Genomic DNA, 15981 nt, shown 5'->3' with positions numbered 1-15981 from the left:
ACTCTACAATAAATATTTCCATCATTTGATGTAATTTACATTTTTACAGTAAAAATATATTTATATATGTAGAAAAAAAACAGGTTACATAGTCTCCAAAATGGCCTCATAAAGGCAAGATAGCATGTCAGCTGAAAGTCAGATGCTGTAACCACAGATAGCTGCCGTGTCTAGCTTCATTATACTCATTTAAACATTCTTTGTTGCTGAGCTGACTAACTTCTAACAAAGGGTTTTCATTCGTGAAATTATTGTTGAGCTCTCCTGTACTTTAAATGCCTCCTGATTTAATAAGAAAATAAGCGTTCTACAGTTTGTCTGAATTGGAAAAAAATCTAACAGATTAGATAGTCAATGTTTACATACAAGCCAGTACAAAAAACAACAAAAAATTATATATCGAATCCAAAAATGAGGCAAAAAGTGTATTGGCACTTGACAGGAAAAGTTAGTTTGCATGAAGCACATGGTTTTCTCTTGTAGTGGTTCTTCTGTGCTGGTTCATCCACGGTTCTCCCTCAGTGGTTTCAGTCCTCAGCGTCCCCCTGAGCGCTGGTGGTGGGAATGTTTAGTCCGCTTGTTGAAAGGGTGCGCGGGGACAGGGAGAGGAAGAACATCAAACGGTCTCTTCTCACTCAGCAAGTGCCCCCTGGGTAGACGCTTCATGAAGTGGGCCTCCCTCTGGTGTTGCTTGGTCTTGGAGGCCTTCCTGGGGCGGCCCTTGCGTGTAAAAGCCATGTACCAGCCCTCGTACTTGGCGTTCTGGAGTGCAGTGTAGTTGTTTTCCAGAACAATCTCGGTGAAGATGCAGTCCTTGCCTCGCCCTTTCCGCTGAGGAAAGAAAAAGACACGAGAAGCTGAGACACATTTGGACAATCTCCAGGAATCAGAAACACCATCTTTATTTCCAGACAATGAAATATCTCTCAAAACCGAATTTGTTCCGGCTTTGAATGAGTCTCAACAATGTATTGCCATAAGCTTGAAATCTGCAAAATACATTTCCAAGGAACACTTCACAATGTCGCTGTCGTCTTATGCAGCCACAGAACTATTATTTCCAGATTACCTTGCCGATCAACTTCCCCTTCTTGTTCATACATATGTAATATCCTGTCTTCACCCCTTTAATACGAATGCGACTTCCAAAAGAATCCGTCTCCACTTCCAGTTTAGCTGCATAGACAAAGAAAGCAAATGCGTATAATGAGATGATACAGTCTGGTCACGGTGCAAGCATGCAGACAAACGACCTCTGCATTTCTTTTTTCTGGGTTTTTTTTAATGCATGGCAGAAAGAATATGAAAATTTATCATCAGCATTAAAGAAAATCAAAGTCTTCTAAAAAAAAAAATCATGACCAGTCTACTAAAGATGACATAAATTCTCTCTAAGCCCTTTTTTGTAATCCAGCAGCCACCTTTAACAAAGCATGCTAACCTTCCAAAATAGCATCAAATGATAGTGATTTTGTACGGCGTGATTGTTTTCGAATGTCTGTAAATGCTGTGCTGTGATGCAGCACAGACTGGGGATAAAGGAGAGAGTGAATACTGCGGTCAGAGACACAACCACCGAGCACAGAGCAACGGTCAGATTTGGGCCAGTTACAACAGTGACACCCACTTAGGATGTGTGGAGAGTGTATGCATGGCTGACTCTTGCTCTCTCTGTGAATGTGAGTCTAGGCAAAAGAAATTTAAAAGACAAAAGTGCACACAGGAGAGGACTGGAGAGGAAAAGGTATAAAGTGAAGATGCTGACTTCACCGCTCCTTGTAAACTGAGTCATACATTGAGTGTAAAGCAATGAAAATTCCTCATAAAACCAGCCTCCAAGTAGCAGGCATCATGCATTGAGAGGTGGATGGATGGTGGCGGTTGTGGTGGAAAGATGCCTAGACGCACCAAAATTTTGGTGACAGAAATTATGTTTCCTTTTAAGTTTAAGATCTTTTTTCCTCCAGTTAAATGTTAAGAAAAATGTCCCTGCTGAAGTCCATCATAACAGGTGTCACAGACTTTCTGCAACACCAACACACTAAGAAAGAATTCATCTGCACAAGACATAAAAGATGGCAACACTGATGCCGCTAACAATGTTTGCAACTGTGGCTTCTGTTTCTACTGGCTCAAACGGTTTTCCACAGGCGGCCAAAAATGACATAATTTATGCTGCTTTTCAACACAGTCCTGCGCGCCATTGAACTTAAACAATTCCGGTGTTTGTAAGGTGAACATGTTTCGTATTTTACTGTTTTCCTGAGGTTTAAAGGCACTGAAATGTAAGAAACGATGGCCTTTAACTGTCATGGGGTTTGACTGATCTGGCCATAATACACGGGCTTGAAGAAGTAAAGTCGCTCGATCATTTTAGAGACAATAAAAAGTGATTCCCCTGAACGGATTAACATATGTGCATCGTTTAACTACCTATTTATTGCATAAACTACAGTGAGCCTAAATACATTATCGCATGCGTAAATTTGGAAAGGTTAATGGTTAAGTGAGACTATTCAGCAACTATTTAAAAATAAATCCCCAAAATATATAAATATATTTTTGTTTTTTTAACTATAAGATTTAGTCCTCCCTGCTGGTCTTATTTAGCGATCACTTGTATCTAACCGTGTGCCGCTCCGTCTTCTCCGTTGGCGTTCACCCTCTTGTTGGCCAGGACCTGGACGTGTTTCCCGCTGGTGCGACTGTACAGCTGGTAGGTTCGGGTCAGCCTGCGGCTCATCCGGTCCGATAGCCGGCTCTGCTCGGTAACGTGGTGCTTGAAATTCGGAGGGGACTGCACGGTGTTCTGTCGAGAAAAAAAACACCCCGAACACGTCAAGGCAAAATATTTATTTCACCTGTCTGGAAATAAAAAGCCCGTCAAGTCACTGAGCCAAGGCCCCTGCCAACAGTTCATCATAGCATTAGTCATTTTTAAATAAACCCAAAATAAAATTGGGTTATTATGAGTCTTTTCGGAGATGCTTTCAAGAAACCTCGTGGATGACATTTCACTCTGTAGGTTGTTTTTTTTACCACCGTTGATCTTTCACCCCTTCATGACTTTCTCTTTTCCCCTCATTTCAGCCGTTCGCCGTCCACATGTGTTTTAACAATTACCTTTTAGGCTGGAGCTTACCGCTTTTCAAGATGTTTGAATTGTTGCCAATTGCCATAGCACTCATAATAAAATGTTTTCATTGTTATTGCAGCCTATTGGAGAGGTGGAGGGAGTGGGCTATAAGCTGCTAAGCACTGCGCCTTTGGTACCTGTTAAGTTTTGTTCAAATTAATTAGCCTATAGAACTTTATGCAGCGTTAGTGTCTTTTTTTATTGAAGTGAAAGTGTGCGTTACCTGTGCGTAAAAGCAAAGCGCCGTGAACTGAAGTAACCTGCGGCAAAGACAAAATCAATTAAAAGCTTTAACTTGTTGCTCAGAATGTATGATTTACACAGAGAGCTACATGAAAAAAGATGTTTTACTTACAGATAACCTAACCTCGAAGTTCTCAGCCTCATCTTGTAATAGTTCAAATATTGCTTCATGAATACTCCACTGATTCGCTGCTGGAAGCTCTCGGAAATAAAGTTGCTCCTGAAGGGGATTTCAGCTCAGTTTTATCCCCCTCTTGTTACGCATAGAAAGTGATACCCGTGGCAATTAAGAGATCCAAAACTGTCAGGGTCCCATACAGGTACGGCATCTACGCTCCATTCTACTTATAGGATAGGGGGAAAAAATGGACGATTTAAAAGCGTTAATCCAAACTTTAAAGTCCCGAGAAAGCGTCGCTTTCACCAAACCACCTCCATTAAATCCTCTTTGTGACACTCAGTTGTTCAACAATGAAGATTTAAAGTAGAATGAATCCCACTTGACTTGCTTTGCCACCGCAGTGAAGAGTTTTAGTTTTACGCACCGATCTTTACGCACCAGCGATAAGATGCGTAGCCTACCGTGGGTTTCCTAAAAAGAAAGGTGATTCGATATGAAGGAAAACTAGTGAATGAATATCACGAATACTAGCGCCGCTCAGTTTGCTTAAAGTTTTCAAGCAATGTCACCACAACTGTCTTTCTATAAGATGCGCAGATAGTAAAGCTCCTGCTTCAACCTTCCTCCCACACGTGTATTTCTTGTGGTTGCCTCCAGTCCGCATACAGCATCTGTCTCCCTCTACATTTAAATACTTTAACTTGCGGGAAAGTCAATATCCTCGGTGAGAGCAGGCGGAGCGTTCAGCCTGGAGCCAAGTTGAAACCGAATACTTGTTAAGTTACTTAGCCTGCAACTATTTGGTTGCAAATCCATAAACACCGCATTCATCAATGAGTTGACTTTATAATTAAACACCTTATGAGATGAAATATAAACTAGATCCTGTCACGAAAAAATCGGCTTATTTGCGGGTAAATTGGTAGACCTGATCTACAGAAATCTAATAAAAACAGGCCCTTCAAAATCTTTTAAACCAAGCGTTTAATCACAGTCTTACACATTAATCTTATTCACGCACATGTTTTGATCTTGCAGTCAGTGCACTTTGTTTTCTAAAAGCAGAAATGTCCCCTTGAAAAAAAAAATCCTTGGCATGTACTTAAGAAAAGCTACAGTTACATTAACCTATTCCCTGACTGCAGGTTAGAGGTTGTTTGGTGGTCCCTCAGGACACACCTCGATGTACTTTTTCATCCTACATATGTAAGTAATATGTATTCCATGTGAACGCATGACACAGAATGGTTTTCACATAACATCTAAAGCCTTTGCCATGGATACAAATGCTCTCTCACTCAAAATCACTCTTCCACAACTTTTCACAATCATGGTTTGATTTTGAGAAGTGTGTCCTGGCCCATGTGTGCTACTTGCAGAGGATAGTTTCATACACTACATCATGCACTTATATTGTAATTATTCTTTGTGACAGCAAAGCAGCAGCGTTTTCTTCAAGGGAAGATCACTGTTGCATAATTGTCTCATGGGTAAAATGGGAAACTTCAAACGCAGCTTTTCAAGTATAAAATCTACAACTGAACGAATGACCCCTTGCAATCTAACATATAAAATAAAATTAGGACTCATTTAATTAAAAAAAAAAATCAGATATATTTTTATATGTCATTCTTGCTGTCATGTAACTTTTGCCTGCCTTCAAAATTTCAGGAGGATTTTATATAAAAAATGTTATATCATTTCTTTGTCACTTGGACTGATAAAGCTTCATGTTTGCTTCAGATGAACTTTGGTATATTTTTGAGTTGAATAATTTCTGGAGACTTTGTCGCCAGCTTTTTTACATCACAAGCACATTAGGAAGTTGACCCCCTATTTTTAGCTAACACATTAGAGAATAAAGGAGAAACAAATACAGTGAAAAAAGGTTTCAGTGTACAGTATAATTAATATTTTTAAGCAGACTTAAAAAAGTCAGCCCAATGTCATTTGTAGACGTGAGGAGAAATACAGAGAAATGTGAAACAAATGTTACTTCAAACCCCTCTTCTTGACTTTTTATTGCTCTTGTGTGTGCAGATAAAGCATTAATCATAAATAGAGAAATGACCGACTAAACACACAATCATAAACTGCCTTCTAAATCTCTACTGTATATCTTAGCCCTCACAATGCTGCAAGTGAAAGTAAATTTAGGTAACTCCGGCAAATCAGCCTTGATAACTACACTTTAAATCAGAATAATATTGTTAACAGTATAGTTTTACAGACTTCAGGCCTCAAATCTGATTATCGTCCTAATGAGCCAAAGCAGAGTTCTGGCTTTGACTCTTACCTGTGAGACTTAATACAAGCAGGCCCATGTTCTTTGTGCGAACAGGATGGGAAACTATTGCACCCTTCACACAGAACAGCTGTACAAGAGTAAAATATAATACATACATAATTATGTGAGTTTGGTCAACGTCTTAGTTGTAAATCAGTCATTTTAGCCAATGCAGGGGATTTAGAGGGTGAAAATGGACTGCCTTATTAGTTCCAGCGGGACACTGCAACAAGTGATTTTGCCACCTGGACCAATTCTGCACTTTGTTCTTTCATATTTTGACCCCATATGAAGCAGCGATTGCACATCCTAATATGAAATCCACATGCATGACAATTAAAGCAAGTGTTTTTTTTGTAGACCACACAATGACTTATCAGTATAGTGCACGTGACTGTGTGACCCCAGATTAGTTCACCCACGAGTCATTTAAAGAAAATTTGATTAAGAGGCAAAGGAAACCTTGAGTCCCATATCGAGGGTTTCTTTTTATTTTAAAGCCACTGTACATCACTCGCAGTCAAAGTTTCTATTTTAGGTTTAGGGGATGACACAAAAGTATAGTTTATTATTTACTTTTTTGAATGTCTTGGGGTTATAGCTCATGCTGATTGTCTCCCAAAATTTTAGCTTATGTCTTTGTTAACTTATAGTCAACTTATTTGAGCCGAAACCAACAAGAGAAGGTCAGTGCTTTTTTTGTGAGGAAAGTTGTGCATGTTTAATTAATTTTGACAGCCTCGACACATTATCATTGTAATAACTGTGAATATGAATGATAAATTAAAGAAAAAACATTTAGGATGAGTTTTTAACTTGGCTTTTTTAGTTTGTGATTTTATAAGTGCTTTGTGAGTGAACTGCCCTGAAAAAACTTCTGTAAAAAAGTAGAAATTAGGTTTAAAACTTGTTGGGGGAAAAGTGGCTGATATAATGGCACTGGCTTAATAAATGTTACCTGGGATATGTTACTTGAATATTTAAAATTACATGAGATGACTGACACAACTCCCTGTATGTATGTAAATATAGGTTTCCACTAGTGGTCTGGCAAGTTTGCTGTGTTCTGCTCCCGCCAAGAAAAACGTAACCTCTTGTTAGCTGAGAAAAAGGGTCTTTACACTTCAGTTTTTGCACAGATTAAACAAACAAGACGTGATGTTTCAAAAAGCTTTAGATGTGCCTTTAGGGGGGTTTCTGGGGTGCTTTTAAGATTTCTACCTAGCAGCAACCTCTGAAAAATGAAACCCATGTACCAAAAACTACAGCTCCTCTAATGCAAGAGTGGGTAATTAATTTTCCCAAGGGGCCACATGAGAAACTGTTGTGCAGGGATTCACCAACAAGCTTATAAAGAGATAAAACCCACCACAATGGTCTCAGGTTCTCGTGGGGACTCTTGGGAAAATGATTTGCCTACCCCTGCTTAAAGGCTGTCTCCAAAAGTGTTGACTGTCTGGTATAAAACAAACAAATCAATAGAAATATTTTGTTCTCTGCAGTTAATTTCCTGCTTTTGTGTCAGCTGTATAGGAAGTACTTTTTTATCTCTAAAAATCATTAAAGATAAATTGTTTTAAGACTAAAAGTTATACTGCTCTGATAAGCCAGTGACAAAGCCTAAGCCACGAGCTGTCTGCCAGACTTCAGCCCAGATAATATGAGTCAAAGAACTAGAACTGTTTGTTGGAGTATTTGTTGCAGTTATTTAATAGATATTATACCTTTCTGCATAGTTAACAGTAGCAAAAGGCCATCTGTGAAGTCTAATCTGTAGTTTGGTGGTAAGTAACCTATGAATAGCATAGGTTACTTACCACCAATCAAGAGTTAGCCAATGCATACAGTCTATGGATGCAACATATTAACCCAACTTGCTACTATTTCCTGGTGTCTCAGGCTGCCATTCAGGGCATCAAAAACCAATGCTTGACTTCTCACACACAAAAAAAGAGAAAATAATGTATATTCCAGGACTTTAATGTCTGAGTTTTGAGCCAGTATTTTAAATCATTAGAATATTTCATTTCAAGTTTGAGTAAATTACACATAAAGCAGTAGAAATATTGTATCAGTGCAGGTAAAGACTGTTGACTTGACAGTTGTCCAGATGATGAAAGCTGAGCCACATAAAGTCATTGCTAAAAAGGCTGGTTGTTTGCAGAGTGCAGTATCGAAGCATTTTAATGGAAAGTTGACTGGAAAGGAAAATTGTGGCATGTAAAGATGTGCAAATAAAAAGGATGAGTGCCTCAAAGTTTTTTTTGGGTTTTTTTGCATTTCATTTGGAAATAAAGATCCTACAGTCTGGATAAAGGCTTGGTGTTTGAACTCCAGTGTGACGTTCCCGGAGTATGTGATGGTTTGGGGTGCCATGTTATTTGCTGGTGTGTTTTATCAAGTCACAGGGCAGTGCAGTCACGTACCAGGAGATTTTATGCTTCCATCTGCTAACTAGCTTCATGGAGGCGCTGATTTCTAGCAGGACTAAGCATCTGCCCATGGTGCCAAAACTACTACCACATGGCTTGCTGACCATGTTATTACAATGTTTGATTGGCTAGCTAACTCTCCTGACCTGAACAACAAAGAGAATCTTTGGGCTATTGTCAAGGGGAAGATCAAAAACACCAAAATCCAGGCTGCTAACACCTCAGCAGTGCCACAAGCCGATCGCCTCCTCGCCACGCCGCACTGATGCAGTAATTCATGGCAAAGGTGTCCCAACCAAGGACTGAGTGCAGAAGTCTGACATTTCTGCATTTTCAAACCTTTTTTTAAAAACTGATCTTAGGTTTTTGATTTTCAACACTTCTAAGTCATAATCAATATATTCCATGATGTAGACACAACCAGGCTGTCAGATTCCCTCAGTTTCAGGTTTTTATAATAACCCAATGCAACTGCAATCTGAATATAAATCTTCTTATTTAACTCGCACAAAAGTTAATATGTTTTCAAAAACATCAAACTTTTGTGTTAACTACTCCTTTAAACAACCACAACACCTTTGTCCTTAGTGTAGTATCTGCCCCTACAGCAACACAGTGCTCAGTCTGGTGCTGTAAAGTCCATACATCTCTTACATTTCACAGCAGTCTACAACAGCCACTTACAATTTAGAAACAATTCCGTCTCTGCAATTATAAACGACATTTGGTTAAGGTGACCTGTCAGGCAGTTTTGGCTAAAATTCTCCAGACTGAACATGAAAGGTTCCTCATGAAACCTGATCAAAAGCTATATTTTTTATTCTGCTTTGTTACATACCTAACTGTCTGCTGCCTCACTCCTGAAATTCTCTAGTGAGCAGCTTTTCTGGCCTCTTAATAATTTTGAGAAGAGTTGACACAGGTCCAAGTTTTGCCCCAGATCCCTGCTCCTTTGCCTTTTCTCCCAATGCTGCTTTTCTCATTTGGATCACAGTTTGCTAATCCAAAGCCTTGGTATCAGAGAGTGAGGTACAAAGACACCAATCACAGGACGCTGTGAAAAAAAGTCAGGGAGAGGAACCTTTTGGCAAAGCTGCGCATTGGTTATTCTTAGAAGAGAAGTGACTGAATGTCTGAAAAGGCCCCAGAGCAGACTACCATTCAGTGAGAGGCATTATTCCCACTAGCTAATGCAAGACATAAAAATACACACTCTTGCATAAGGCCAGCCAATGGAAAGGTAGACACCATAGATGAAGAGAAAAAGCAGAGCCAATGAGCATGTATGAGTGTGTTTGGGTGGAAAGAAAATGTGAGATGTTGTGATTCACTTAGTGTCATCTGCTCGCAGTGTTGCTCACTCCCCAAACCTCAGCGGTTTTTTAGAAGAAAAACTCTTCAACCACCTGTTGTAATTATGCACTGCTGCTTTGTTGCAACAACCTGGACCACATAATGTGCCTGTGACCACATCACCGCCTCAGCAACTTACCTTGAACTGGCTGGAGAGCATGCTGGCTCGCATCAACCGCATCTCTGAAGGCTACAATTTGTTCCTGGCACTGCAGGACAAGAAGGATTAATGCCATATGATGAATTAAAGCATTTGACTTGTCTACTGATGTTTAACTTTGGATGAACATTTAACTGAATATGACAGCTTAATAAGTTCCTTTTTGTTTTAAGCAAATCCCTGTCATGTCTGTCAATCTTTTAGAAACAAGAATATTTCTGTATTTAATGCTAAAAAATGTGGGGGTTTTTTTTTTCATATCGAAGCCACAATTTAGACTAACACAATCGAAATAAAGTCGTAACACATAAACAGCAAGTAATCATTCATAGCTCAGGGTGGAAAAAGTAAGTAAGCTTTTGAACTATTGCTGTTGATGTAATAGAATAACGGGGAGACCTACTACTACTGCAACCAAACTTGATGTTTTTTTCTTTAGTGCATTTTAGTGCTGCTAAAATTTGCTCTAAAACACCCACCAGTGGAACCAGTAATTCAGGGCTTAAATACTATTTAATTGGTGTTAGCGTGTGGTACTGGTAAAGCAGCTCACTTGTGTATAAAACAATAAAATATTTCAGAAGGCCCTGCTTTGCATAGTAATCAAGGAGCTACCTTAGTTGATATTCAGTTTTAATTGGGTAAAGTGCACAAAATTGTTGCAGTATTTTAAATACCTATGACTGACCAGAAGAGCGCTATCTTCCCTGAAGACTAGTGCCTTGTGTTTTAAAGAAAAGGATCTGGATATGCACCTCCACCTTCTTCTGTCTCAATGGAGGAATTAACATGGAGAGATGTGAGCCACCGGGGGAGATGCAGACTTTTGTTCATGCTTGTTTGTTTGTGGTTTATTAAACAGACTTAATGTTTTATTATAATTAATAATTACATTTATAACAGCCAACATAATGATTATTACAATTTTTTAAATTCAAATATTTATTTATTTTTTTCACTTTTAATGAGTGCTTACATTATGGTGGATCATCAGTGTTTTCTACACCACTTATTAGTGACCTCTATAAACTCCTTGAAGCATTTATTTATTATTATTTAGCCTCATTAAAGTAATCCACCAAATTAATTTTAATTAAAGAGTTTTTTTTAGTTCTTTTTTCTGGAATCAACTGATTTGATAATTCGGTTTATTTTGCACAAAAACTTCCATATGCAGGCAATCTCGTCTGCAACACATTTCAAGGATGCCCATAAGTTTTGCTTCAGGGTCGAGGTTAAACGCCTTTAGTCACCTTACTGCACTGAAAAATCCTGTACAGTTTCTTCAGGAGCATGTCTTATTTTTTTAATCATCATCTTAGAAATTAATTATTAGTGATGGAAAGACAGCGTGTGAGGGACATTAACTGTCCCTCGTCTGCTGTATTGCACCATTAAAATGAGGTAATGTGGGTGGGGTGAAGGTGGGGTGGGGGTGTCAGTCTACCTTTCAGCCACAAAGAGCAGCTCAGTTACACAGCCATGATTTGGTGAGTGTGTGTGCGACTGTGCATGCGGGGGTGTCAAAACGCCAAAGCCTGAGAAAATTGTTACAGCGAGAAAATTTGGAAAATCAAGCCATCCAATGACGTTCAAAGTACTTACTCGTGTTTTAGTGAAGTGGAGAGCTTGAATGACTTTTTAACTGGATGAAACGACTGTCTGGGAATGACCCCAGTGTGTAGAAGTGATTAAAGGACCCAGTTTTGCCATAACCCAAATGTGTTTGCTTAACGACTTTGAGTGGTGCTCCTAGTACTATTAAATAAAGCTCTCTGCTGAAGATTTTAACAACTGTTGCGTACAGCAGTTCTGTTTTGCTATTTTGCTCTGTAAACGTAGTCAGTGTCTCAACAACAATTTTATCATCCAGTAAGTCTTAAATTACACTTTTTGCTCTTGTCAGTGAAAACAATGGCCCCCACGGTGTCATCCCCATCAGTTCCCTGTGCAGGAAGATGTGTGTGTGTGTGTGTAGTGTGAAGTGCTGGCAGTAAGGCAGAAAGCTGGAAAGTTGTCTCTGGATCAGTCAAAGCGGTCTTCCTTCCCGAGCAAGTTGGATGTTTCTGCCGTATTTCACCCCATAACCCCCCACCCGGAATGGAGCGTGATTTACTGTCTTGTAAACACATAGGAAGTAGCATTGAAAACGGTTTAACAAAGTCAATAAAAGCAGACATGGCTCCTATCGAGGGGGCGGTGGAGGAGTCTGTGGTAGCCGCAGGCAGGTATCCTCCTCTGCCTCTCTGGTTTCCTTCGCATTCATTCATCTCTGTATCTGCATCTTTAGTCCTTATCTGTCATCTGTGTTTCTTTTTTCCTCCTTCGCTTTAACTTTTTAAAAATCCCCCTGTTTTATGCACTTTTTTCACCTCCTCTACACCCTCCTTTAAACTCCCTCCTCTTTCTCTCTTTCGCTCTTTCTGCCTTTTTTTTTTTAAAAATTTCATGCGCTGGGCAGTGGACAGCCAGAGCAATTGCTTTAACAGACCTACCTGCAGGGCTGCTTAGGGCGGCTCTTTTATCTGGGCTCTGGAGAAAGAAGCCCCCAGCCCTGAAACAGCTGTGCAGACCTGGGAGTGAGAGGACCATGAAAAAGGCACAGAAGAAAGAAAAGAAATTCAATGGTCCTCCGGGAGTCATACCTCCCAATGCCTTTCTCTTGCTCTTTTTCTCTATCCCTCTTTCTCTATACCTTTCTCCTCCTTGTTTTTTCTCTGTCTCTGCCTTATTGTACAACATTTTTTTCAGCTATAAATTGTCTTTGCCACAGCTGAACAAATTCTTAATTATATTTATCTTCTGTCATATGTTTGATACGCTCAGCTTTACCACTAAATCGTTGAATTGCATTACAAGAAAGATAGTTACAGGATGAAATCTTGAACATCAATGAAGGGCGGGTACAGGGTCAAACTGAGCAGTAAGAAATAAATGACTAATTATAAAGATGGGTGTCAACCTGTTTGGGCATTACCTCCAGCTTCTCTGGTACCCATGAGTCCAGTGCAGGTTCAAGATTAAACCTTGCATCATCTCTGGGTGCCAAAGAAATGGAGGACAGGTCTCCCTGTCTCTGGATTTCCAGTTACTTCTCACACTTCTTTCCTTTCAAAGGCGAATGCTACTCTCTTCAGACTCTTCAATCAAATCTTTCAAGCCCTTTCATCTGTTTACTTCTGTTGCTCCCATGTCTTTTAGGAGCTGAACAGCTTATGCATAAAGCTGCAGCATCCAACATGTGCTGGGTTCTCCAATCAGCTTCTTTGTATTAAAAAAAATATCTGCATACTTCAAATCTTCCTCTTGAAGAAAATGTCTACTGCCTCTTCAATGGAACATTAAGCTTAAATGATGAAGAGAATGGTTTTAAGACTGCTGGACCAGATCGTATGTTAGGATGGAAGTTTTTCAGGAATCGGAGCTTCCTGCTGAGACTGACTTTCAGTTCTAGTTTGATTCTGTCATCGGTAAAGCTACTGACAGTGTTGCCCTTGTCATGTCTGACACAATGAATATACTGAATTGCTAGTGGAGGATGAACTTCACCATCTTGACCAATTTTAGGCTCTTGTCATGTGACCCGTAGCATCTTAAGGAGTCCAAAGTCTTGTGCCCTGGATTTGGACTATTGCAGATGAGCTGGTATTCCTCCCTTCCAATCCACTGCTACAGGTTCACTTGATTGAAGCGTGTGCTGTATGCTACCTTGATAAAAAGAAAAGAAACTAAGCCTTGCCCATGGGCTCTTCCATGGTCCACCATGCTGATATTTATACTAATGAAGCTCGCCATGTTGCTCTTGTTCTTCTTAATTCACCAATGCTCTTCCTCTTCCTGCTGTCATATACAAACCTAATTACAATAATAATAATAATTATAAAAAAGACAATGCTATGATTTGCAAATCTCATGAACCCTTATTGTATTCACAATAGAACATACAATATATACTCAGTTGTATATAGTATTTGTATTCTATTTTAACTCTAATGTATATAGTACTTTATTTTATTCTATTCTATTGTGTGCAGTATCTTATTCGTTTTACTATTATCTTCTCCTATTCCAGTGTTTTTCTCATTTTTGCTATGTAACTTTGCATTGTCCACTTTCTGCTGTAACATAACAAATTTCCCACGTGTGGGACTAATAAAGGTTATCTTATCTAATCTAATCTTAAAGACATTTTACCATTTTATGAAAAATATTAGTTCATAGTGATATTGATAGCAGTGATATATCTCCAAAAAGATGGGACAGGGTCAACAAAAGACTGGAAAAGTAAGTTTTACTAAAAAGAAACAGATGGAGGAATATTGCACAACTAATATTTTTATTTGGCACCAGGTCAGTAACATGATTGGATATGAAAAGAGCATCTTAGAGAGGCAGAGTTTCTCAGAAAAAAAGTCGGGCAGTGGCTTGCTTCAAAAAAACACAAATTGTGGAACAATTTCAGAATAATGTTCCTCAACATGAAATTGTGAGAACTTTGAACAGTCAGGGAAAAGTCTGAAAATCAACACTGGGTGCCTGTGATCTTCAAACTCCCAGGTGGCACTGTATTAAAAACAGGTTTGATTCTCTCATGGAACTCACTGCATGGGCTCAGGAGCAGTTCAAGAAGACTACTGGATGTTGTTTAACACATATTTTCATGGGATGTTCAGCAGAATTGTATCACCAGCCATAATAAACTGTCACTCTTGTGCTCTTCAGCTTCGCTCTCGCCCAGGACGTCAACACACCCAATCCTTTTCAGCATCCTAGGTGTACACAGGATTATCCATGGAACATAGTATATTTTCAGGGTAAACACATCTGTCTTGCACCACTGGATAACATATCAAAGGCAGAAAACACCAAATCACAACAAGCTGGAATCTTGGAGGGCCAAACCAGTCCTTACATTCTTGAAGTATGTTGGCTTTCAACAGCTGGTTATCTCCTTGTTCGTTATATTAACTACAAGATTTAACAGCTTCTGAAAGAGACTTTCTCCAAACATCCTTTTTCCTGACTGCAGTGATTTCTGCAGCATCTTGCTCAGTCTTCCCTTCCTTGCTCCTTGATTCAGGACAGGTGGGGGTATCACCTCGGTGCTCACATGACAGGACGTTTTCCCCAGGAGGGATTTTCTCTTCAGCTGTTTACCGAACTGTAGCATGTGAATGTGTATTTATTTGAGTTTGAGATATTAAACAATAAATAATATCATGATTCACTATTTATTGCAACCAGCTGCTTAGGTCCTAGTAATACATTTTAGGGTTGGTTAATGGTTTGAACACCTAAAGTGACCTATAAACATGTCTGCCTCAACAAAACATTATCAGAGAATCAAAACAATGAGCTGAAATAGGCTAAATGTTTTGTGTTAACATTGTGCTGATGGTGGTACTGGAATAAGATGCCCTTTCACATTTCATACAACTTAAGTCAAAATATAAATGCATACTTTAATTTTAAAAAATCAGTTTAGGATTGTTGTGTAGTTCAGTGAATTGTTTCTACGTTTAGAGTTTGGATTCAGAGTTGTATTCGGGTCACTGATGTTTATGTAAATCACCAGTGATACTGGTAACAATAACACACATTGAATTGTTTTGATGTTTGAAAGAAAGACAAAAGGATTAATTTTCCATCTCTAGAATTAATGATTTTCTGTCCCAGCTTCTGAAAACCAAAAAACCAAGAGCTGCAGTTTTGGAGCTAAACGTAATGTCCCTGATGCATCATCACCATCAGTCCACTCTGTGGTGAGATCACCATTCTGGTTTTAAAATTCCTTGCACTCCTCCAAGAGGTGGGATATAATAAAAAAAATTAGCAATTGGTGAGAATCCCTACCATTCTCGGGGGTGCTGTTCAAATAGCTTCTCTGTTTTATAACGGTTCTGTTTTAGCCTTTCCAATCCCAATTGATAGTTTTCTCTACATACCAGCCCCCCCGTGCACCACCTACATTAGTTGATTTGTTTGTGCTGGACGCAGCAATGCTTGCTAGGGTCAGAGCTGTGACTTGGGTTCAATTGCTTTAGATTGCCATAAGTGTGTAGTTATGGTAATCTAAATGTTTTAGGATGTGTGTATGCAGGATGTGTGGGAGAAAAAGAGAGGTGAGGCACAGAGGCAGTGAATTTGTAACTGAGTAGCCATGTGCTGTGTGGGGGTTTTGCAGTCACATCACTAACATTCATTCCAGTCAATACCACATATAACCCATAGATGTACAATATATTTGGC

At 39.3% G+C, this 15981-nt stretch overlaps 1 protein-coding gene across 1 annotated transcript; it reads right to left on the bottom strand.

The window, feature by feature from the left end:
- Positions 1 to 438: 438 nt before the first annotated feature.
- On the bottom strand, positions 439 to 3664 carry fgf8b (fibroblast growth factor 8b). The gene is made up of 5 exons (XM_085355128.1): positions 3492 to 3664; positions 3360 to 3396; positions 2629 to 2809; positions 1070 to 1176; positions 439 to 831 (listed from the first exon to the last, which is right to left on the bottom strand). Exons 1-5 carry the CDS (start codon positions 3548 to 3550, stop codon positions 535 to 537), a joined length of 681 nt encoding a protein of 226 aa, XP_085211254.1. The 5' UTR covers positions 3551 to 3664; the 3' UTR covers positions 439 to 534.
- Positions 3665 to 15981: the final 12317 nt, after the last annotated feature.

Source organism: Diplotaxodon limnothrissa, linkage group LG6 (assembly GCF_057381915.1).
Source record: "Diplotaxodon limnothrissa isolate DT_005_m linkage group LG6, D_limnothrissa_male_GT1.1, whole genome shotgun sequence".
Lineage (NCBI taxonomy): Eukaryota > Metazoa > Chordata > Actinopteri > Cichliformes > Cichlidae > Diplotaxodon > Diplotaxodon limnothrissa.
The sequence above is the reverse complement of the archived record's forward strand: the minus strand, read 5'-3'. Positions and strand labels throughout refer to the sequence as shown.

Excerpts from the sequence above, each read along its gene's own strand:
- fgf8b (XM_085355128.1), bottom strand. The coding sequence starts at position 3,550 with ATGAAGCAATATTTGAACTATTACAAGATGAGGCTGAGAACTTCGAGG. Across the intron at positions 2,810-3,359 it reads CGCTTTGCTTTTACGCACAG|AACACCGTGCAGTCCCCTCC; the intron begins GTAACGCACACT and ends TTTTCTCGACAG. Across the intron at positions 1,177-2,628 it reads AGAAGACGGAGCGGCACACG|CTAAACTGGAAGTGGAGACG; the intron begins GTTAGATACAAG and ends TTGTCTATGCAG.